Here is a 19,310-nt window from a genome sequence, read left to right on the forward strand (position 1 = left end):
CAGAGAAACAGAGTCGGGAGGACAGACCTGGACCATCCCTGTCGCCTGAGAGCCGCAAGCAGAGGAGAGGTGCCTACGTGCTCCTGGGCCTGGCACTGGCTCGTCAGGAGGAGGATACCGGCCTGGGGCCCCGGCAGACACTGGCTCAGGGGGAGTCTCTGTTCCTCACCTGCCAGTCCCCTGCGGCCCTCATGCAGGCTGACTGGACGGGGGACACAGGTGTTATCTTCCTCCACGAAGCAAGCAAATGTCTTCCACCATGCTCCGCCACCCCCAGAACAGGGGCCTTTCCATTGACAGGAACCTTTTATTTCAGGTTTCCTGTCTCCCCCTTTTTATATACCTACACTCTCCCCCGACCCGGCCCCGGAGCAAGAGTCCTGAGGCACAGCGCTGTCAAGCCTACTCCCGAGACCTGCCTGAGTGGGCCCTTTCCACCCTCCAATCAGGAGAAATGGGAGGAAAAGAAATACTCAGAAACCTGAAGATTGTTTGGAATTTATTCTTAAATAAGAACGGTAACATTTGTTAAAAAAAAAAAAATTAGAAGCACAATACCTTAGTTTCACAGAAAACAAAGTTTCACAGAAAAAACAAAGTTACACAATTAAATAAAAACAGCTCACAAAGAAACACACCAAAACTCACAACAGCACAGATTAAAGTCAAGCACGAAGCTTCACAGAAGGCAGGCCGGAGGTAGAAAGGCGGGCATCCCTGACACAGCTCTGGCCTCCGTACCATGCCTGGAGACCCACTTCTGCTTAATGGCTCAGGAAAAGTGGGGTGTGGAACCCCTTAACTCACTGGTCAGCCCTTCAAGGCCACGCTGAGGCCACTTTCAGGAGAGACTATGGGATTCCACTGTCTACAGATACACTAAACACCGAGAGACAGCAGGAAGCTGCAGTAACAGGCCCAGGGAGTCAGACACGCCTTGGAAGCGAAGCGGTCCTCGGGGCCCCTGAAAGAGAGCCCTGTGCCCCTGGTCTCTGGTGCTGAAGTATGCTCTGCTTGCTCTCTGAGATATTCACCCACTATCTCCACCTCCACCGGAAGCCTGGCTTCTCTGCTCCCTCCAAACCCCTACCGGAACACTAAGATAGGCTAGGTCCCCAGGTAAGCCAGAACTAAGGAAAGAGAAGCTCTAGAAAAAGCTCCACTAGGACTGTGATTATTATTCAGGGCACAATATGTAAACGTGTACTTATACACATGAGGCTGAACCGGTACAAGCACGTGTATGCGTGTATGTAAACATGCGCACATCACCATTTGCTAACGACTCTCAGGACTGGGCAGGGAAGCTGGATGCAGAATTCTCTGCCTCACTAACAGGTTTTCCAGAAATGGAAGCAGACTTGGGAAGCAGTGGGAGATCTGGTAATAACTCCTTCCCAATGGCAGGAACCCAGGATGGGTCGGAGTTGTCCTGCCATGCGACTGTCCTGGCTGGTGCAGTAAACACCTGGTTTCTTGGTGCTCACTCAGCAGGCCCACTACAGAACCCGGGTGCCACACAGGTCTGTCTAGGGATGGGGGCAGGCAGCGCCCAGCCAGACAGCCTTATGTGTTAAGATCATCTTTCTGTAAGATGAGAGGCAACGAAGGCTTCCTCCCATCCCATGTCTGTCACAGGGACTGGAAGGACAGCGTTTCTGATCCCCATGACCCCCACCTGTACACTTCAGTTCTGGTTCCCCACCATACGAGGTGTAAAGGGGAGTCCTCTGGATGAAGAAATGGTCTCAAAACCCGCAACTGAGGGTCTTGTACTCAAGGGGAAAACGTACCATCTGGGGTTTTCTTTCTTTCTCTACCTGTTCTCCGAATGTTTCCTATGGGCAGGTGCTGTAAGGAAGCCTGTGCCAGGCCTGCGAACCTGCAGCAGCCAGTGTAAGAAGCATGAGACAAACTAGTTACAGACTGAGAGCAGAAAAGAGGGTTTCTACAGCAAAAGCACATCACAAACGAAGACGTTAGACCAGGTGGCAGCCGCAGGCCAGGCTGCCAGAGACCGACGTTGGACTAGGTTCTAACTCACAGATTGTGTTTGTATTTTTGGCAACAGCAGTAACTGTGATGGAAGAGGCGAACACAAGGGAAAGGAGGGAAACGCCACAGACTAAAGGGGCAGATGCGCAACAGCCGACCAGTCACGGCTCTCCTGGCCCCACCTCCCGGGGAACGGGGACCCGGGTATGAACCACGCTCCACGCACCACTCACTCCTGCTCAGGGTGCAGCCCAGGGCACGTGCCAGGACCTGGCCTGACAACTGCCGTCCACAGCACACATTCTGAAGTCCTCTAACACCTGAATTTTTCTGAATCTTTTCAAATCAAGGTTCCAGTTAACCAAAACTTTAGTTTGGGATTTTTTTCTCCTATTAAAGGAGCAGAAGAAATCAATGTCAAGCCACGTGTAACAGGCACCCATGTCCTGCTCCTCTCCTGTGGAGGGGAAGTGCTGGTGCCTTGGGCCGTGTCCACACTCAGAGCCATCTTTCTGAAAGCCCAGGTCTCCAAAGACAGCTACCCACTGGACCCCAGCGCTCTGGGCACTGGCTCACTGCTGCCCAAAGGGTACCTCCAACCGGGGCTCACATCCTGAACCCCATATGCTGTGAGAGGTGTGTCTCCCTCAAAATCAAGAAGGCCCACAGGCCTTTGATTCATTCACAAGCCCAGCTCTCACCTTTTATCCCTGCTTCAGAGAAGGTTCCTCTTCTCTACGGAACCCTTCTCTCTCCACAGCTCCTAAAATCCTGAAGCCCACCACGCTTCCAAAGCAGACAGTCGGACGGCAAACTGAACCAGATCAAGTGCATGACCAGCAACGGCCTGACTTCCGCTGGCTTCGTTCCTCTGCAGATGTTCACAAGAGGCTGAGCGCCCTGGCTGTGTGCTGAGCCCCAGGTGGTGCTCACCTGCTCAAAGGCACACGCCCGTGTCTCTGCCAGCCCCTCCCCGACTCAGGGGCCCTCAGCACCTCATGAGAAAGATGGATTATAAAGGGCTTAAGCGGTAGCAAGTCCTTCGTGGGTTAAACACGGCTATAAAATGTTGGTCCAACCTGCAGGGCACTTGCAGACTTGCCTGGATCAGAGTGAGGCACACGCAGCAGCAGAGCTGAGCTCTCCTACGTCCCGCCCCCGGGGCTCCGGGAGTTCCGAAGCGCAGTCAGAGGAGTGGCACTACCAGCCTCCCATCTGAGGACCAAGAGGACCACCCTGTTCCTCCTCCCTTTGGGAATCCTACGCCCAACTCCTCTCCATCTAGCCGATAACCTGTCCTTCCCACAGGGTGATTTCTGTGGACGGGAGGACACCTGTGACAGGTGAGAGCAGGGCCCTGATGACTTCCTCTCCCGCCGGCTGCAGTGAGCTGGCCTGTGACCAGGCGGGGCTGCACAGGTCCCCGGGACCACCCGCATCTGTGGGACTGTGGACACACCACACAGGCTGCTTTGGCAGAGAGTAGGGAGAAGTGGCTTTAAGGAGAAAAACACTATTTTTCACAACAAAGCTGGTTCCGTGAGCCCTTCTCTTCCTGCCTTCCGAGATCAGAATAAATGTGTTTTCAGAAGTGGGGGTGGTGGCACTCGCCTCCTGATGCAGGAAGAGGTTAACGTGGAGCCAGCCAGGGCCTGTCCTCCAGTGGTCACGGGTGTGGGGAGAGCAGCAGCAGCCGCCCCAGACACCAGGGCAGCGAAGGGGACAGAGGGGACCCAGTGCAGGTGGGCCTGTGTGCAACCCTGGGACCTTCTCACAGTCCCACGCTCGGCCCGAGGAGCCCACTGCGAGGGACAACGGGAAGGCCCTGCCGCCCTGGCTCGTCACATGAGTCAGTGCTAAAAGTAGCCGGTTCCGAACTCCTCTTCTCTGGGCAGGCCTGGGCTTGGCCCCCAGGTGTCTGATGGATGTGGGCAGGTCCCAGGGCCCAGCAATAAAACTCTGAGACTTGGAACAGACGGCACGAGGTGTGGGCGATGCCGCTGACCTGATGGTGCCCTACTGGCTCACAGTGGGCCAGTGAAACTCCCCTCGGATCTGCACCAGCACCTCCGACAGCCCATAGAGGAAGGGGACCCCGAACGCAAGCAGCTGGCACATGAAAAAGGAGTCCGGAGGGTTCTGGGCCGCCTGATGCCCAATCGATGAAATGCTGCACTGGAGGTGCTGGCTCATCCCCTTGGCCATGTCGCAGAGGCCGAGCGAGTGACGCGCCACCCAGCCAAACAAGGAAGTGAGGCTACCTGGGCTTCTCTCGGCCGGGCTGGCACTGGTGCTGGGCCGTCCACTGGCGTCTGCGGCGGGGCTGTCCTGCAGGGGTCCCCGGGCCTCCTAGGAGAGGAAGATGACTGAGTGAGGCACCACATCTCAAGAGATGGTGGCACCTGGCTGTGGTCACCAGGCAACCCAGAGACATGCCAGGACACACATCACGGGGGTCCCAGGAGTCATGGTCCAGAGGTGCCTGGTACCCCTTCCCACGGGCTCTCTGCCACCCCAGAGGCCCTCCAGGAAGCAATGGTCAGCTGCCGACACACACAGGGACACCCCATCTAAGAGGATACCAAGCTCACTTGAAAAGACAAGCAGGGAGCTGACTATGCTCAGTCTTTTAAAATAAAGTTCTTAGATGAGTGGTCCCTAGAATAAACAAAGTTAAAGGAGTTGGCTGCAGAACATTTATTTCGAGCCAAGTCTTTTTCCAGCGTTCTCTTCTCAGGAAAGGTGAAACTTTCAAGGCAAAAGGCTTTTTTTATACAGAACGAACAGAAGGGAGCGGTGGACGTGCTCTTGCTAGAGTAGCTCAGGTGCTGTCAAGAACACTTCCATAGTGAAACCCAACATTCGATGAGTCCTGACATGCTGCCCCTCCCCAGATCAAACCAAGACCACTTCTCAGACCCTCCCACTCACAGGAAGGGCTGCTCAGTGGTCACTCAGGGTCTGTTGGCCATGCCTGAGCTGCCACCACACTGGACGGTCACCTGGTGCCCCCACCCCTGTGGCCCAGCCCCATTACCTTTCCAGACAGAGGCGCCCCTGCCGGTCTCTTCCTCTGCGCAGGGCCAGACAGCCGGTAACAATAGTGTGGCTTGCAGTAGAATTTACCTGCAGGCAGCAAGGAGCAGGGGAAGAGGTAGTGAGCAAGTCTCTGAAATGCCAGACTTGACTGCTGGTCTTAGCACATGCGTCCCCATCGCCCCAGCCCGACCTTGCTCAGGCCAAGCCAGGGTTCTCATCGAAGGAAGCCAGGCCCTCCTCCTCCCTGTGCCCGGATGTGTGGAGGCCACGGAGCCATCACCCAATCAGGGCCCAGAGCAGAGACTGCAGCCTGTACAGCAGGGCCAGCAAACAAAGTGGCTGTGTGTGCAGAACAAAGATGTGGTCACATGAAGAGCTGGAGGAGCATTTCTAGGGGAACCGAGAATGAACACAAGTGTTGGAGGCAAGAAGGCTGCCACGGGTGGGGCAGCACTGAACACTAGCTCTGCCGCGGCCCTCGGGCAACCATGTGAGACTTGGTGCTGGTCAAACTGCAGCTCAGATCCTTAGTGGGTCAGATCAGCATTAAAGACAACGCAAAACAAACCAAAAAATCCTGTAACTGACTGTGACTAGAACAAAACAGAATTAAGCCTAATAAGGAGCATCAGCGCGCATGGGGCATCCTCAGGGTCCGAAGTGCTCAGCTGTGCCTGCCTGGGCTGCCTGGGTCCTGGTGTAACACTGCATCCTGCTGCATAACACGTGTGTCCTGCTGTGCAACGCGTGTGTCCTGCTGCACAGTGTGTGTCCTGCTGCGCAACACGTGTATCCTGCTGTGTAACACGAGTCCTGCTGCATAACGTGTGTCCTGCTGTGTAACGTGTGTCCCGCTGCATAACACGTGTCCTGCTGCACAACATGTGTGTCCTGTTGCATGTGTGTCCTAGTGCATAACACACGTCCTGCTGCATAACGTGTGCAGTGCTGCATAACACGTGCGTCCTGCTGCATGACACGTATGTCCTGCTGCAGGTGGGATCACAAGCTTGATTAACGCCACCCCTGGCTTTTCCCACGACGCTTGTAGTGGAATTCAGTCACAGAGGGGCGTTTTTTCCTCAGCCCTTTCTTTACTCCCACTTACAGTCAAGGTTTTGAAAATTAAAGGACAGACCCTGTTAGAGAAACTGTTGAAACCGGAGTAATCTCACTCATCTTTCTCATTTGGAGAGAGTGGCTCCTTTAACAAATTAACTTTCCTATTCTTGAAGTTAAAAATAAGAAGACCTAACAAGAAATATGATAGAAAAGATCAATGAAACTGATTGTTCTTAAGATAAAACTGACATCAGACTAATTCAGAAAAACAGAGAGAAGACTCAAATAAATAAAATCAGAAACAAAAGGAGACATTACAACTGATACCACAGAAATACAAAGGATCTAAGAAGCTCCTAAAAACAACTATTTGCCAATCTAGATAGCCTAGAGTAAATAAATAAATTCCTAGAAACATAATTTATCAAATCTCAGTCATAAGAAAACAGAAAACCTGAACTGACCTGTACTGAGTAAGGAGACTGAGTCAGGGATTAAAATTCTCGCAAAACAGAAAAGCCCCAGATGGGATGGTTTCACTGGTGAATTCCATCAAACGTTTAAAGAACCAACAACAAGCCTTCTCAAATGCATCCAGACAGCTGCACGGGTACACTCCCAACCATTCATGAGTCCACCATCAACCTCATACCAAAAGCCAGATAAGGAGCCTTCGAGAAAACTACAGATCAATATCCCTGACGAACACACGTGCAACCACAAAATATTAGCAAACCAAATTGAACAGCACTTTGAAAGGATCAGACACCATTATCAAGCGGGATTTATTCCAGGAAGGCAAGGAAGCCTCACCCACAGCTCTCCAGAGTCCACCCAGGACAGGTGAAGTGCTTCCTGACACTCTGAGCATCACGGGTCCCTCCTCCTCTGCACTGTCCAAAGTCAGAGTCTGCACTGTGCCCTGGAGCCCACAGGCATTCTCACACTGTCTGCTGCCAGGGCATCCCACGCAGGACCCAGCCTGCTTACACTCCATCCACCCCACAAGAGAATGTGTCTCCAGGTGTGGCATGGAATCTAGGGGCAAAAATACTTGTGGATCAATTCTCTGGGCCTGGAGGGATCCTTCCAGGCAAACCTCACAGACAGAAACACTGGGTAGGCTTCACTCCCCAAGCCCATCAGGGAAATCAAAGGCGTTCTCTGAAGACCCGGTGTGTGCGGTACGGAGAACTGCACCCCTGCCCTCGCTTTCCATTCGTGTAACCAGAGGACCAGGGGCCACAACAGTAGGAGCCAGCTTTTCTCAGCTCCTCTCACTCACTATTCAAACAGCCTGGAGGAGGGACTATCTCCCCACCGCAGGGTGGCCCCCTTCTGTGTAAGGCCACCCCACGAGGATTCACTCCCACACCTATTCACCTGAGTCTTTTCACTGTTGGATCAGTAAGACGGCCTCTCAAAAAGTCCCTCTGGGGTCCTGTAGGAACAGGTGTAGAAATCATCAACGTCTTAGGTGACTGTTTGCAGTTAACCCCAAGGTTTATCAGGTGGCAGACACGCCTCTCCATTAGGCTTTGCTACCAGTTCACATAATCCTCCACCTTCTGCCTCATCAAGACCATTCCATTAAGAAATCAACAAATACAGCAAAAGGCCAGGGCCTGACCAGCACAGTAAACCAGAGGAAGGCCTGTGCCACGCGCTCTCAATTCCACAGAGATGCGGATGCGAGAGAGAACGGGTGAGCACGCGCACAACTCGGGCACCTTCGGGAAGCCAAAGTCTGAGAACAGTGGCCGAGGACGCAGTTTCAATGTGCTGCCACTGACCTCAGGCAAGAAACGCGGTGTTTTAGGACTGTGATTCTTCTTCTCTAAAGCAAAGATAAAAAGACTTATCCTCCTTGGGCCCCTTTCATTTTAAGATCCTGCCATGAGGTAGGAGAGCACGTTATCTTTGAAGCCAAGGCAGGCGTTTAGGTAAACACATGCCCTTCGCCTCTCCACGGTCATCTACAACACTGCCTGGTGACTCTGGACAGGGCGGGAATGCTCCCGAGAGGCAGAAAGAAAAGCTTCTGTGCGAGCAAGCGGTGGGGGCCGTGTCCGGATGCACCTCCGGCACAGGGAACTCACCATCCTCGAGGGCGTAGGCATAGGCCGACAGGCGCAGGGTGGTGGCGCAGTGCTCACACTTGAAGCAGCTCCGGTGGAAGAACTTGCCCTCGGCGCTCAGCCGCTCCATCACATAGACCCGCTTCTGGCAGAAATAGCAGGTGTCGCTGCCTCCCACGTTCTGTGGGAACTCCTTCTTTATGGAGCCCTGGGGGAGGGAGGCACAGGTCAGGAGAGGTCTCCTAGCACTCCCTGGGTGCACGACCCTCACTAAGCGGCTCAGCCCGAGGACCAGAGCCTCGTGCCCAAGCAGCACTCGGCACAGAGTCTGTTCTCTGCCATTTATTAACGATCAAACCAAGTTCTTTCAACAGACTCTGATCTGAAGGTGCTCCTGTGGTTCTCCATGAACACAGGCTCCTGGACCCTAGAGCACTCACTAGGAGATTCTGTGTATACCGTTCACACAACATTCTAAACAACAATTTCAGCCCTGGAAGGTCAGTTGCAAAATACAAATACCTCAGAAAAGAAAAAAAAAAAAACACCACCACATGGCACATAGTGGCTACGTATGTCACTAGAGCTACTTAGAGCAAAGCAGGCGTGCTCTCCAGAGCTGCCTTATCCAGACAGACAGTGCCCTTAGCATATCTTACCAGTTCCTTCTTGTCTAGAAGGGTTTTGGGTTGTTCTTTCCTTTGAAGCTGATTGGCTATCTGCTCAGCCAATGAGCTCACTCCGCCCGTGTACATCTTTATATACTTCTATTTGTTGGAGATTGTAAAATGACCAGAAAGAAGGAAAATGAGAAGGAAAAAAATAAATAAATTAAGAAGACAGGGGCAGGGGGGAATCTTTGAAAGGTATCAAATGAACACAAGGTGCAGCCACAAACATGCCAACACAGTGCCCACGAGCAGGGGACAGGTGTCAGTGCCCACACGCTGGCGCCAGCACAGGCGGGGCAAGGCTGCAGAGACAGTCAAATCCAGCAAGGAGAACCTGGTCCCTCTCACGCCTCTGGATGAAGTGCAGGGGCCGGGCAGGACAGGGTGGATGTGAGCAGACAGGAGTGGGAAGGGCCTATGGCCCAGTGGCTCCAATTGCATAAAAAGAACTCGAGGGGACCCCCTCACCGACCTCGTAGACAGCAGGCACCAGACAGCAGGCATGTCCCCGGCCTGGGAGAGGGCTTGGGGAGCTGCTTCCTCATTTACTGACAGAAAGACAGCAAGGCCAACTCTCCACCTGGGTAATGTGTGTCCCTGGGGATAACATCCCTCATCACTGATAACTGTTGCACTCAGAGTCCCCGTGCTGGGCATCAGAGGCCCTGGCTTTACCAGGAAGAACCTTCCTCTGCCCGTTCTCCTGTGGAGAGTTCTGTATTCCCCTGGGCCCCGAGGCCAAAGCCATCCAGGCCGGCCAGGGCACTGCTGAAGCCGCTGCAGGAGTCTGCAGGGCTGCTGTGGAAGCCAGATGTGCTTCCATCCAGGAGGGGTCCTTCATTAAGTTGAAACAAGACAAAGAAAAAAAATCCAACCACCTCAATCCTTTTTCCAGCAAAGCTGAAGAAGTCACAGGAGAAAACTATGCATTTCAATGGCAAGCCTTCTCGTGGAAACCCTGCTCTGAGCTCGTCTGCAGGGAGTGAGGCCAAAGCCTCGCCCGCAGCCCATGTGTGTGACACTCTCAGCAGCCATCTGCCCGCGGGCCTGAGGAGCCCTCTCTCTCATTCCACACCCAGAACGTGCAGGAGGGCTGGGGATGCCAGCAACCCCGGCAGACGGCCGTATGGGAGGGAACCACCAGCCTGAGCACCGGCACATCCCGGATGGGGCGAGGACACCAGAGGAACACTCCGGGAAAATGCTCCGGCAACTATGAGGACAGCAGCAGTGCATCGAGCAGTTCCCAAGGTTCAGCTGGAGCTGAGGACTCAATTATGTTTTCAATTTAAAATAAGGAGATTTCCAAAGATTCGCGCCATTTGCTCATTAACGCACAGCTCATACCCATCGGTGGTCGAGAAACACAAGTGGCTCTTAGACCTAAGTCCTCTTTAGATAGAGACGTGAGGGAAGCGTAAGCCTGGAACAGGCAGACACTCAGGTGCAGCCAAGCTAACCCCAGGGGCAGAAAACAGCACATCCCCTGCAGCAGACGAGTGAGAGCACGGAGCAGACACCGCGTTGAAGGCTGTGACACGGAGCAAGTTCGGGGTCATCCCGGCTCACCCTGTGCTCCCATCAGAAACCAGCACCCTCAGCAAGCGCAGCCCAGGGCTGCCTGGCATAAAAGCACCCGTCACCTTCAGTTCTCTTTGTTTTTTAGCATGAACAGCAGATGGTTTTCCTCTCCCGACTCTCAAGAAACAGCTGCAATGTCGCTATCTCTGGACTGACACTGTGGCCACCACACGCACTCCATTCTGCACGGTCTGCCAGCAGCTCAGGAACAGGGAGACAGAACAGGCCGAAGGCCCTGCCACCTGTCTGCAAACCCTGCTCGTCTGGGTCAGCTCCATCGCAGGACCCAGCAGAGCTCATTCCTCACATGATTTCAGTTCAAGAGGCACCTGGAATACTTGGTAGCCACCACTCCCTTTAGGAGATTTAATTACACTACAGTTCTTATTTTATAACGCATTAATAGGAAGGCACGTGGAGTTAAAAACGCTCTATCGTTAACTGGTAGGGGTGGAATATGGTGAATGCGGGCCGAAGTGGACAGAACTCGCTGCAGTGAAGCGAGCAAGCGCCTGAACTCTGGTGGACGCCTACCACCCTCACATGCATGACGGACACACACAGCTGGGTCCCTAAGGAGACAGGAAGGATGTTTGTGTAGGAGAAGAGAGTGGAGGCTGGAGAGGAAGCAGCTTTGCCCCGACTGGGCCAAGCTACCTGTCGGAGGGAGTCGGAGGAGGGAGAAGCAGGGCGGCTGGCGGAGCGGAGGCTTAGAGAAAGCTCCCACTGATCGACAAAAAATCGACGCGAAGGCTCAGGCTCTGGCTACAAGATACAAGATGGAGAAAAAAAAACTAAGGAAATGTGAAATTAAAAGTCACACACTGTCCTGAACACAAGCAACTTGGCAGTTTCAGACCCTTTATCTGGATTACAAATGCAGTAAAAAAACCACTCAGTTCCAGAAGCAGCAATGGCTCATTCCAGGCGGTGTCCAGCCCACACGTCCTGTGCACTCCACCGAGCCCCTCATGGCCTGAGCTGGAATCTCTCTTGGGCAGAGGGGATTCCACCAGCTCATCACCCTGCTGGCCTGCCGTGGAGGAGACCACAGGGACAGCAGATCTGCAGTGAAGCTCACTCTTTCTACACAAAAGCCAGGAGAGTGGCTCCTCCTCCTTCTGGTGGGGTTGAGAGAAGCCAAGCTGACCCTGGAGCCAGCCCACAACCCTCTGCAGTCCCCATGCAGCACGTGAAGCTAGTGGGCCCAGCAGCCAGATTCTCCGGGCCCCAGTGAGAAGGGGCTGAGAACTCAGTGAGCGGTAACTGCTTCGTTTCCTGCAGGTTTGGGCTGAGATACCTGCGGGGTGCAGGGAAGAGGCACCTCTTGGCTCTGAGCTCCCCTACTTCAGCTCACACTAAATGCAAAGCTTCAGGTGTGATGGGGTGATGGAGAGTGTCACCAGCCTCTGCTTTAGAGGCTCAGATAGAAAAGACTGAACTCCCTGGACGGTAGAGAAGCAGGCAAATGCATAGCTGTATGGGGGAGGTGGAGGAACAGTCTGGCAGGGACATAAGCAGTAACCCTCAAGAGCACCTGGACGGGAGCCCTGCGCTAAGGAACCTGGAAACTGGCCCCAGGATGATGAAAGGAGATTCCTACCAACCTGACCACTTCCCCCTGCGCCCTGCAGCCCCAAGCTTCTAGCTGCTGCTCTGTCCAGTCTCTCCTCTCATTCACCACTCTCCCCTCTGTTCCTGCTGAGGCTCTGTTTCAGTCAAAATCATTGGGACCGCCCACCTCAAATATGCATTCCCCAAAGCAGAGGGTTTGGCCCTGTTACTCAGTGAAAAGGCTGAGATTTCTTCTTGAGAGGAACCAGCCTGGGAAGAAGGACGAAAGAGGCTGGGCACATGCAGAGAGGCCATGGTGACACGGGTGACATGGAAAGGCCACCCAGCCCCACCTCCTGCCCCAGGGACCTGCTTCCCGTTGCCCTGGTGACAGTACAGAGACACAGGGCTACTGCTACTTTCCCGATGGGCCCCGGGGAGCCAGATCTACTGCTCAGTCATGAGCACACTTCTCAGAGAGCAACAGCAGAGGGAAGCCAAAAAAAAAGAAAAAAAGAGAAGGCCCACAGGAAATGAACAGCGAGAGCTGATTCTTGCTCTGGCTGCAGAGAGGCATCCACTTAGGGATCAATTAAAGGGTAACAACAACCAAGAACGTTCCATAACGTCAGTAGGCTTTTACATGGGCATCTCTGCTACTCGTCAGATTATTCGATGGTGAAGTGTGACTGGCCATCTGCCCCCTAGTTTCTCAGACAGAGGATCAACAGCTCCCCATCACAGACTCCGCCGTCACCTTCCTTCCCTGCCCTGTCCTCTTCATCCTTGAAAACTCCCCACGCTGTTAAGAGCTCTGGCTTCCTTGGGATTTCTACCTCGAGATCCCAGATTTGCGGAAGAGCCAAGCAAATTCCTCCCGTTTCTGGATCCTGACCCTTCCCCTGGAGTCAAAGGCACGTATTTACAGGTGGGAAAGGGGGCTGAGGGCAGGATGAAGAGGCCTTTCATAGAAGCACACATCTCAGGGTTCTTTTCTGGAATGGACGGATGCTCTCCAGGAATGCTATTCCCATGGGTCATCACTGCTAGCAAAGAGTTCTGGCTCTTGGCTGGGTGACCAGAGTGTGCAAAAAGCAAGGGACAGGGGCCACACCTGCCTCCCCCCTGCCCCCTGCCCTAGCGTGCCGCGTCTGTGTGGCTGCCAGCATCCCATGCCACGGGCATGCTTTTACCCTCTCGTGCTGGGGGCTCTGCTTGCCACGGATGTCGGCATCAAGATCCCTGTGTGCCTGTTGGCAACAAAGCAGAAACTTAAGCTCCATCCAAACTCTCTATCTGGACCAGTGAGTGACAGTGTGACAGAGTCAGAATTCATTTCAACACACATCCTGCGGCCTGTTGCCCCCAGCAACCACAACCCCATCCACATCAAAGCCCCATCACCCAAGGACAACTCCCAGCACAGCTGTCCTCCTACAAGCCAGCCACATGGATAAAGGGCTACGGTTAGTACAGAGGTGGAGCAGACATGTTTCTTTCACACAGCAGCACATGGCCAGGGGTTCAACGGGAGGTTAACAGGAGAGGCAGGTTAGAAGGGCAAAGCTTTCCACAACAAGACATTAGGAAGGAAAGGTGGGGAGGTGGAAATCGGCTGGAGTAAATGACCATGATAACAGTCCACAGGAAACTCCAGGGTGGGGCATGGTCCCTGAACAGGATCACAGGACAGGGTGAGGAGAACAAAGAGCTGTGCACGGGCGGACAGGCCCAGTACACAGGCCCTGCCGTCCTGAGGAGCAGTCATGGGGCTGTGGACGCCTCTGGTCACTCTGGATAACCCAGGATTCACTGTGTGGCCCTGCGCCTGTGCAAAACTGACCCCTAGCTTCCAAGTTTCTCTGGAGCCCATGAGTAGGGGGTCCCTGAGGGCCGGATGAGGCCAGGGCTCAGGCTCCAGAGTCACACACTCGGGCTCAGCTCTTGGATTACTGTTCACTGCGTGACCTGGCCTCCTGACCCTCTGCCTTTGTCTCCTCAGCTGTAAGAGGTTTGACACTAAAGGGACCTGCCTTGTAGGTTTATCGTGAGAAGAGACTGAGATGACACAGGACAGCGCTCAGAACTCTGCCTGGCTCACAGGAAATGCCCGCAGTTGTTCTCTGGCACGGACAGGGCCCAGGGCAGTCACGGCCCCACAAGGGCTCAGGGTCCAGACCCAGGGACATCGGCTGGGCCTGCTCATCAGACACAGCACAAGGTCGCCTCCTGAACAGGCTACCATAGCTAAGGAAATGTCTTTCCATAGATCCTGCCTTTCTTTAAAATCAGTGTTTTATTTTACAGGGACGTGCAACACAAGTCAAAAACGCTGTGCTCTAACCGCACTTTCAATGGGCGTGCTGGCCACAAACACATGCGTGGCCCACTTGCCATGAAGCAGTCTCCAGTGTCTGCCTGAAGAGCGAGAGGGATGGACAAAAGGGCAGCCATTTGTTGGCAAAAGCCAGATAAACAGGAGGGAGGCTCCCAAAATCGGAAGGAACCAAACTAATAAAGTGAAGCCTTAGAAAAAGCTTCCAAACCCCATCTGAACTGCGTCTCCCTGGGCAGCAAGACCCACGCGGCTGATTCCAGCAGGGCCACGTGCCAGTGCGCTCGAGCTGTCAGGCCTTGTGTCCGGGCCAGTGCGGTTTACATCTTAGCTTACAGCTGCACAGTCATCTTCGTATGGTACGGGACTGGATTACACCACCCAGGGTTTGACTGTATCATTGCTACCCTGAGGCCCACCAGTACCGGTCACCACGGAAACGGGCGCGCTCTGACTTGGTCTCCACCCTAGCCACCCACACAGCCAGGCAGGCACACAGGACAGCAGAGCATGCAGAGGGGGGTCACCTGCTGGCCGCCACGTGCCCGACAGGGAGGCGGAGTAGGGGGAGGAGAGAGGGTGATCACTTTTTTGGGGCAGGTCCGAGAACGCTCCTTGTCCCGTCGCTTTTACACCAACAGACACAAACAAAGAGAACACAGGTGAAAAGACAGCCACGCTGAGGCTGGTTCTGGAAGGACGAGAGGCACCTGCCAAAGGCACCCTGAGACCCCTCCCCAACCCCGCGCCTCCGTGAGCACAAATCCGTGTCTTCAGGGAGCACCCGCCCTGCTGGCCGTCAACCTCTGGCTGAAGGCGCACCGTCTGCAGATCCGAGTCTTGTGCAGCTGCTGGGGGCTCAGGACCTACGGTGCAGCACTTTCTAAATCCCACAGACCTGGAGCATATTCTTCTTTGTTGGTTTATCAAGAAAGTTGGGGGCAGGAGAGAGGGGCCCAGGACATACCCTCACTCCCAATCGAAAGGTTTGGGAGATGAGCAAGGAAACACAGGAAAAAGCAGGAGACAGGAGACAAGAAGAGCACCTCTGCCAACTGACCCCGCAATGTCAGCAGACCACTTCCCCGGATGCCCCTTTCCACGGCGTCCACGTCCCGGGGGGCTGTCTCCAGCGCAGGAACCCTTTGGTGCTTAACAAACCACCAGCTTCCTAGGTCAGAGGGGCCTCAGCTTTCTGACACCCAGACTGACGTGTGGGGTGCTGCTTGCAAAGCCCGGGAGGGGGGAGGCAGGAACACCACTCCTGTCTGCCCCCGAACCCCCGAGAGGAGGCCTCCCGTGTCCCCATTTGGGTGGTACCTGGCAGTGTTCTCTCTCTCAGGGACTAGGTGCGCAAAGCAAGGCTCATGACACCATCCGAGTCAGTGCTGGGGATGTGTCATCCGTGATATGATGCACCCATGAGGGGATGAACTGGGGTCATGGCCCCCCCACAGCGGGGCAGGCTGACAATTCTGCTTCACACAGCACACAGCACAGGGCTGACGGGTGTAGAGACCCGGCTGCGCCTTCTAACCCGCGTCTCCGCTGCCCCTTCCCAGACCAGACTTGACTTTAAGGGTTCTGTTCTGCCTGGAGAAGCTGGCAGTACGTACTCAACTCCACTGACCGAGACTGCAGATCACCCACACGGGCTGAGGCTCCAGGCACCCCTGCAGCCTGGCAGGGGTCCCTGCCCTGGACCGCTCCAGGATGTGACTCTCAAGGTCATCTCTTCACCCAGAGACTGGGCTCCTGTCTCAGGCCACCTCTGTGATGAGTGTAAGAACCTGGGAAAGTAGCTCATCTTCCCTTTCAGGGATCCTCCATTAAAGACTGACCTTTAACTCAGAGGGTCTACTCAAGGTGAAGGGTAAGTCAGTAAAACAGAAATCAATTGCTAACAAGTTTTTCTCAGAAGACCACCCCTCCCCAAGCACACCAAAAGGCAGCTTGGCTTCGTGGTGAGTCTGGACTCTGCTCCCAAGCTTCCATTTCAGCCTCACAGGCCTGCCTTATGTGCATATTCTTAAAAGAAAGGTTAACAAAGAAACAATCTGCCCCAAAGTCATTCAACTAAACCTAACTCACCACCTCCCAGCACTTCCCAGCACAGGAGGGCACCATGGCCACATACCCGACCACCGCTCAGAACCCTAGTCCTCAGTGATTCCAAACCACGAGACAGCATACCCAGGCCGTACTCCTGACGCAGGAGGGACGGAGCAGAGGCCTCCCGTGGCTGATGGGCTTCCTGTGACCACCAGGCGCCACCTCCTCTCTCTCTGCCCTACTCTACCATGTAGAAGTCGCTCTACAGGAGTTTCTGTAGAAACTTTAGTGAAAATTTCTAAAAAGGATATTTTAAATGTAGCTAAAACACCAAGAAAGCGTACAGATCGCTGTCCATGATTTGAAACAAGGAAACAAACCACAGTTTGAAACTATTACCTGGATAACATTTTCCTGTTTAACAGGAAAGACCCACTGCCCCAAGCCCCAAACTCAGGATGGTCCTCCAAGGGTCATGCAGACATGAGTCAGCTAAAGGTCAACTTGGGACAAAGGTTATAAGAGCAAAACCCCAAAGACTCTGGAACCTCACCACACAGTCCCAGCTGGTTTCAGCACTAAACAAACAGCCCAGCCTGCTCACTGGATTCCCAAAACTGAAGGGTTATAGAGGTCAAGCGATACTGTTAGTGAAAGAGAAAGCTGCTCAGTCGTGTCCGACTCTTTGCGACCCCATGGACTATACAGTCCATGAAATTCTCCAGGCCAGAATACTGGAGCAGGTAGCCTTTCCCTTCTCCAGGGGATCTCCCCAACCCAGGGATCGAACCCAGTTCTCTCAAACTGCAGGCGGATTCTTTACCAGCTGAGCCACAAGGGAAGCCAAATAATACTGGAGTGGGTAGCCTATCCCTTCTCCAGCAGATCTTCCCAACCCAGGGATCAAACCAGGGTCTCCTGCATTATAGGCAGATTCTTTAGCAACTGAGCTATTTGGGACGCCTGATACTGTCAGTACTCTCTGCTGAATCTTCGTGGAGTCTACTCAAATGCGCACAGATCCCTACCCGGGGCTCCAGTGAGGCCTCCACCAAGCTGGCTCAGAGGAGGAGCGGGTGGGAAGGCTTGGGCCCGGGCAGTTCCTTTACCTGTTTCCACTGGGGGGTGGGAGCAGAGCGACCCTGCTCGGGCAGGCAGCGGGATGGCTGGCTGACCCCACGCTCCTGTGTCGGCTGGAACACACAGGCCAGTGCGGGGAGGGACAGCACATGGAGACAGAAAAACAAAAACACACACATTAAGGTAGAAGACACGAAGAAGATTCTCATAGCACACAGACACACACCTAAGACCTGTAGGAGGGCTCACAGAATTAATTCTAGAAAGCACACTTATAAAGAAGACATATAGGTTACACTTTAAAAAAAAAAAACCAAACCCCCAACTAGGTCAAAAACAAATGCAAAGGAGAAGATAGACAGAGCTGTAATTCTGAGTATCCTTTCCCCAAGCTCACTGCTCTGAGCCTAAACCACTAACTGCCACTTGGAAAATGAGGCGTGCATCTCCTGAGGACCAACTTCCTCTGGCGGACAGCATCCCATGTTCCCGAGGTGGGACGGGGCCTGGGCTGCAGGCTCCTCAGCACCGATGCCTGAGGCGTGAGGATCTGAGCGAGCACCAAATGTGAGAAGATGTTCATGTGGTGGGCCCTGCCCTGGACCACAGGAACAGGGGCTGTCGACGTGGAGAAGGTGAAGAAGAGACATGCGCTTAAGCACCAGGGGTCCGGGAAGAAGCTTTCGGTGTGGACCACACTATGCCAGCACTTCCTCCCGGGAGAAGACAGTGACTTCTGGATGAGCAAGAGGAGAGACGAGACCGGACAGACATTGCCGGCCAGCCCTCAGCAGGACTCAGGGGAGTGAGGTTACTCCACGGAGCATCTTGACAACATGCCCACTCTTGACCTCGTCAAGGACAGTCTAATAAGGCATCTTTATCACCAGAGTATTTACCTCTGTGCTTATCATTAGCGATGAGAAACAAGTCAACATTCAGCACCAGAAGAAGGGTTAAGAAAGGTGTAGAGCGCACACTTTGGAAGAGACTTGTAAGGAGTTTGGAACATGGAAATACTGCCCAAAGTTACAGGAAGAAAGCAGAACAGAAAAGTGTACGTCAACAATGACCTCAACTGTGAAAACGAAGACGCACTGAAGGAAGACCCGAAAGAAACATGGGAAAGCGTTAATAACATTATAGGGGCCTTAATTACCAACATTATATTTTTCAGCATTTTCCTCAAAAAGCAGAAGCGGAGGTTTCTGTGACTGAGGTTGATCGGGCAAGCGCTGGTTTATTACTCATATATGTATGCATGTGAACACACAACTACGTGCAGAGACCAAGACCCCACCATGCTGCAAAGGGCCTGGGTGGGCGTCTGCCAGACACCTGGGACCTGCCTGGTGACGACAGTAACCCCAGTCCCTCCCCACACAGACGCCACCTCGAGCCCGGAGCCCTCAGGGGGTCTGGGACATTCCTCATCTCACCAGCCCCTTCCTCTGAGGCCAGACCAGGTCCCGGTGGGTGAGTGGGGCCTACCTGTCTCCTCACACCCACAGACTGTGGGGGCGCGTTCTCCTCAAACTTGGCCAGCAGCTGGGTTGCCATGTACTTCACTTTGTTCTGGTTGCCGAGGGCCACGTCCATCCTCCGGTCAGTCAGCGTGCTCACTAGGGTGGGCCTTCCTCCTCTGTGGCCCCGGGGTGTGTCCTCCTGAGGAATATGGGCCCCGAGAACCACCTGTGTCAGAAAAGCCCTCCTGCCCCCCCGGGCCTGGCATGTTAGAGCGCTCCTCGCGGTTCTCTTCTCAAGATGGGACTCAGGGCGGGGGCAGCAATGGAGAGGCGCTCCGGCTTTTGCTGGTGTGGCCACATCCCCAGAAGGCCGCTTGCCCTTTACCATGTGCATGCA

The 19,310-nt window shown here is 54.1% G+C and overlaps 1 protein-coding gene across 15 annotated transcripts in view; it reads right to left on the bottom strand.

Annotated features, from left to right (window-relative positions):
* MICAL3 (microtubule associated monooxygenase, calponin and LIM domain containing 3) overlaps positions 1-19,310 on the bottom strand; it is a 146,936-nt gene that overhangs the window by 41,344 nt on the left and 86,282 nt on the right. For 9 of the 15 annotated variants that reach the window (XM_069581591.1, XM_069581602.1, XM_069581601.1 and 6 more), the window contains 9 exons: positions 18,939-19,112; positions 17,477-17,560; positions 14,843-14,941; positions 13,174-13,230; positions 11,084-11,191; positions 8,834-8,941; positions 8,196-8,382; positions 5,033-5,121; positions 4,257-4,344 (listed from right to left, as the gene is read on the bottom strand). In XM_069581591.1, coding sequence (XP_069437692.1) covers positions 4,257-4,344; positions 5,033-5,121; positions 8,196-8,382; positions 8,834-8,941; positions 11,084-11,191; positions 13,174-13,230; positions 14,843-14,941; positions 17,477-17,560; positions 18,939-19,112 — 994 coding nt within the window. The remainder of the gene's footprint in view (positions 1-4,256; positions 4,345-5,032; positions 5,122-8,195; positions 8,383-8,833; positions 8,942-11,083; positions 11,192-13,173; positions 13,231-14,842; positions 14,942-17,476; positions 17,561-18,938; positions 19,113-19,310) is intronic. The other 6 variants (XM_069581605.1, XM_069581604.1, XM_069581597.1 and 3 more) reach the window with 5 other exon arrangements.

The sequence above is a fragment of the Ovis canadensis genome, chromosome 3 (assembly GCF_042477335.2).
Source record: "Ovis canadensis isolate MfBH-ARS-UI-01 breed Bighorn chromosome 3, ARS-UI_OviCan_v2, whole genome shotgun sequence".
NCBI classification, from domain to species: domain Eukaryota; kingdom Metazoa; phylum Chordata; class Mammalia; order Artiodactyla; family Bovidae; genus Ovis; species Ovis canadensis.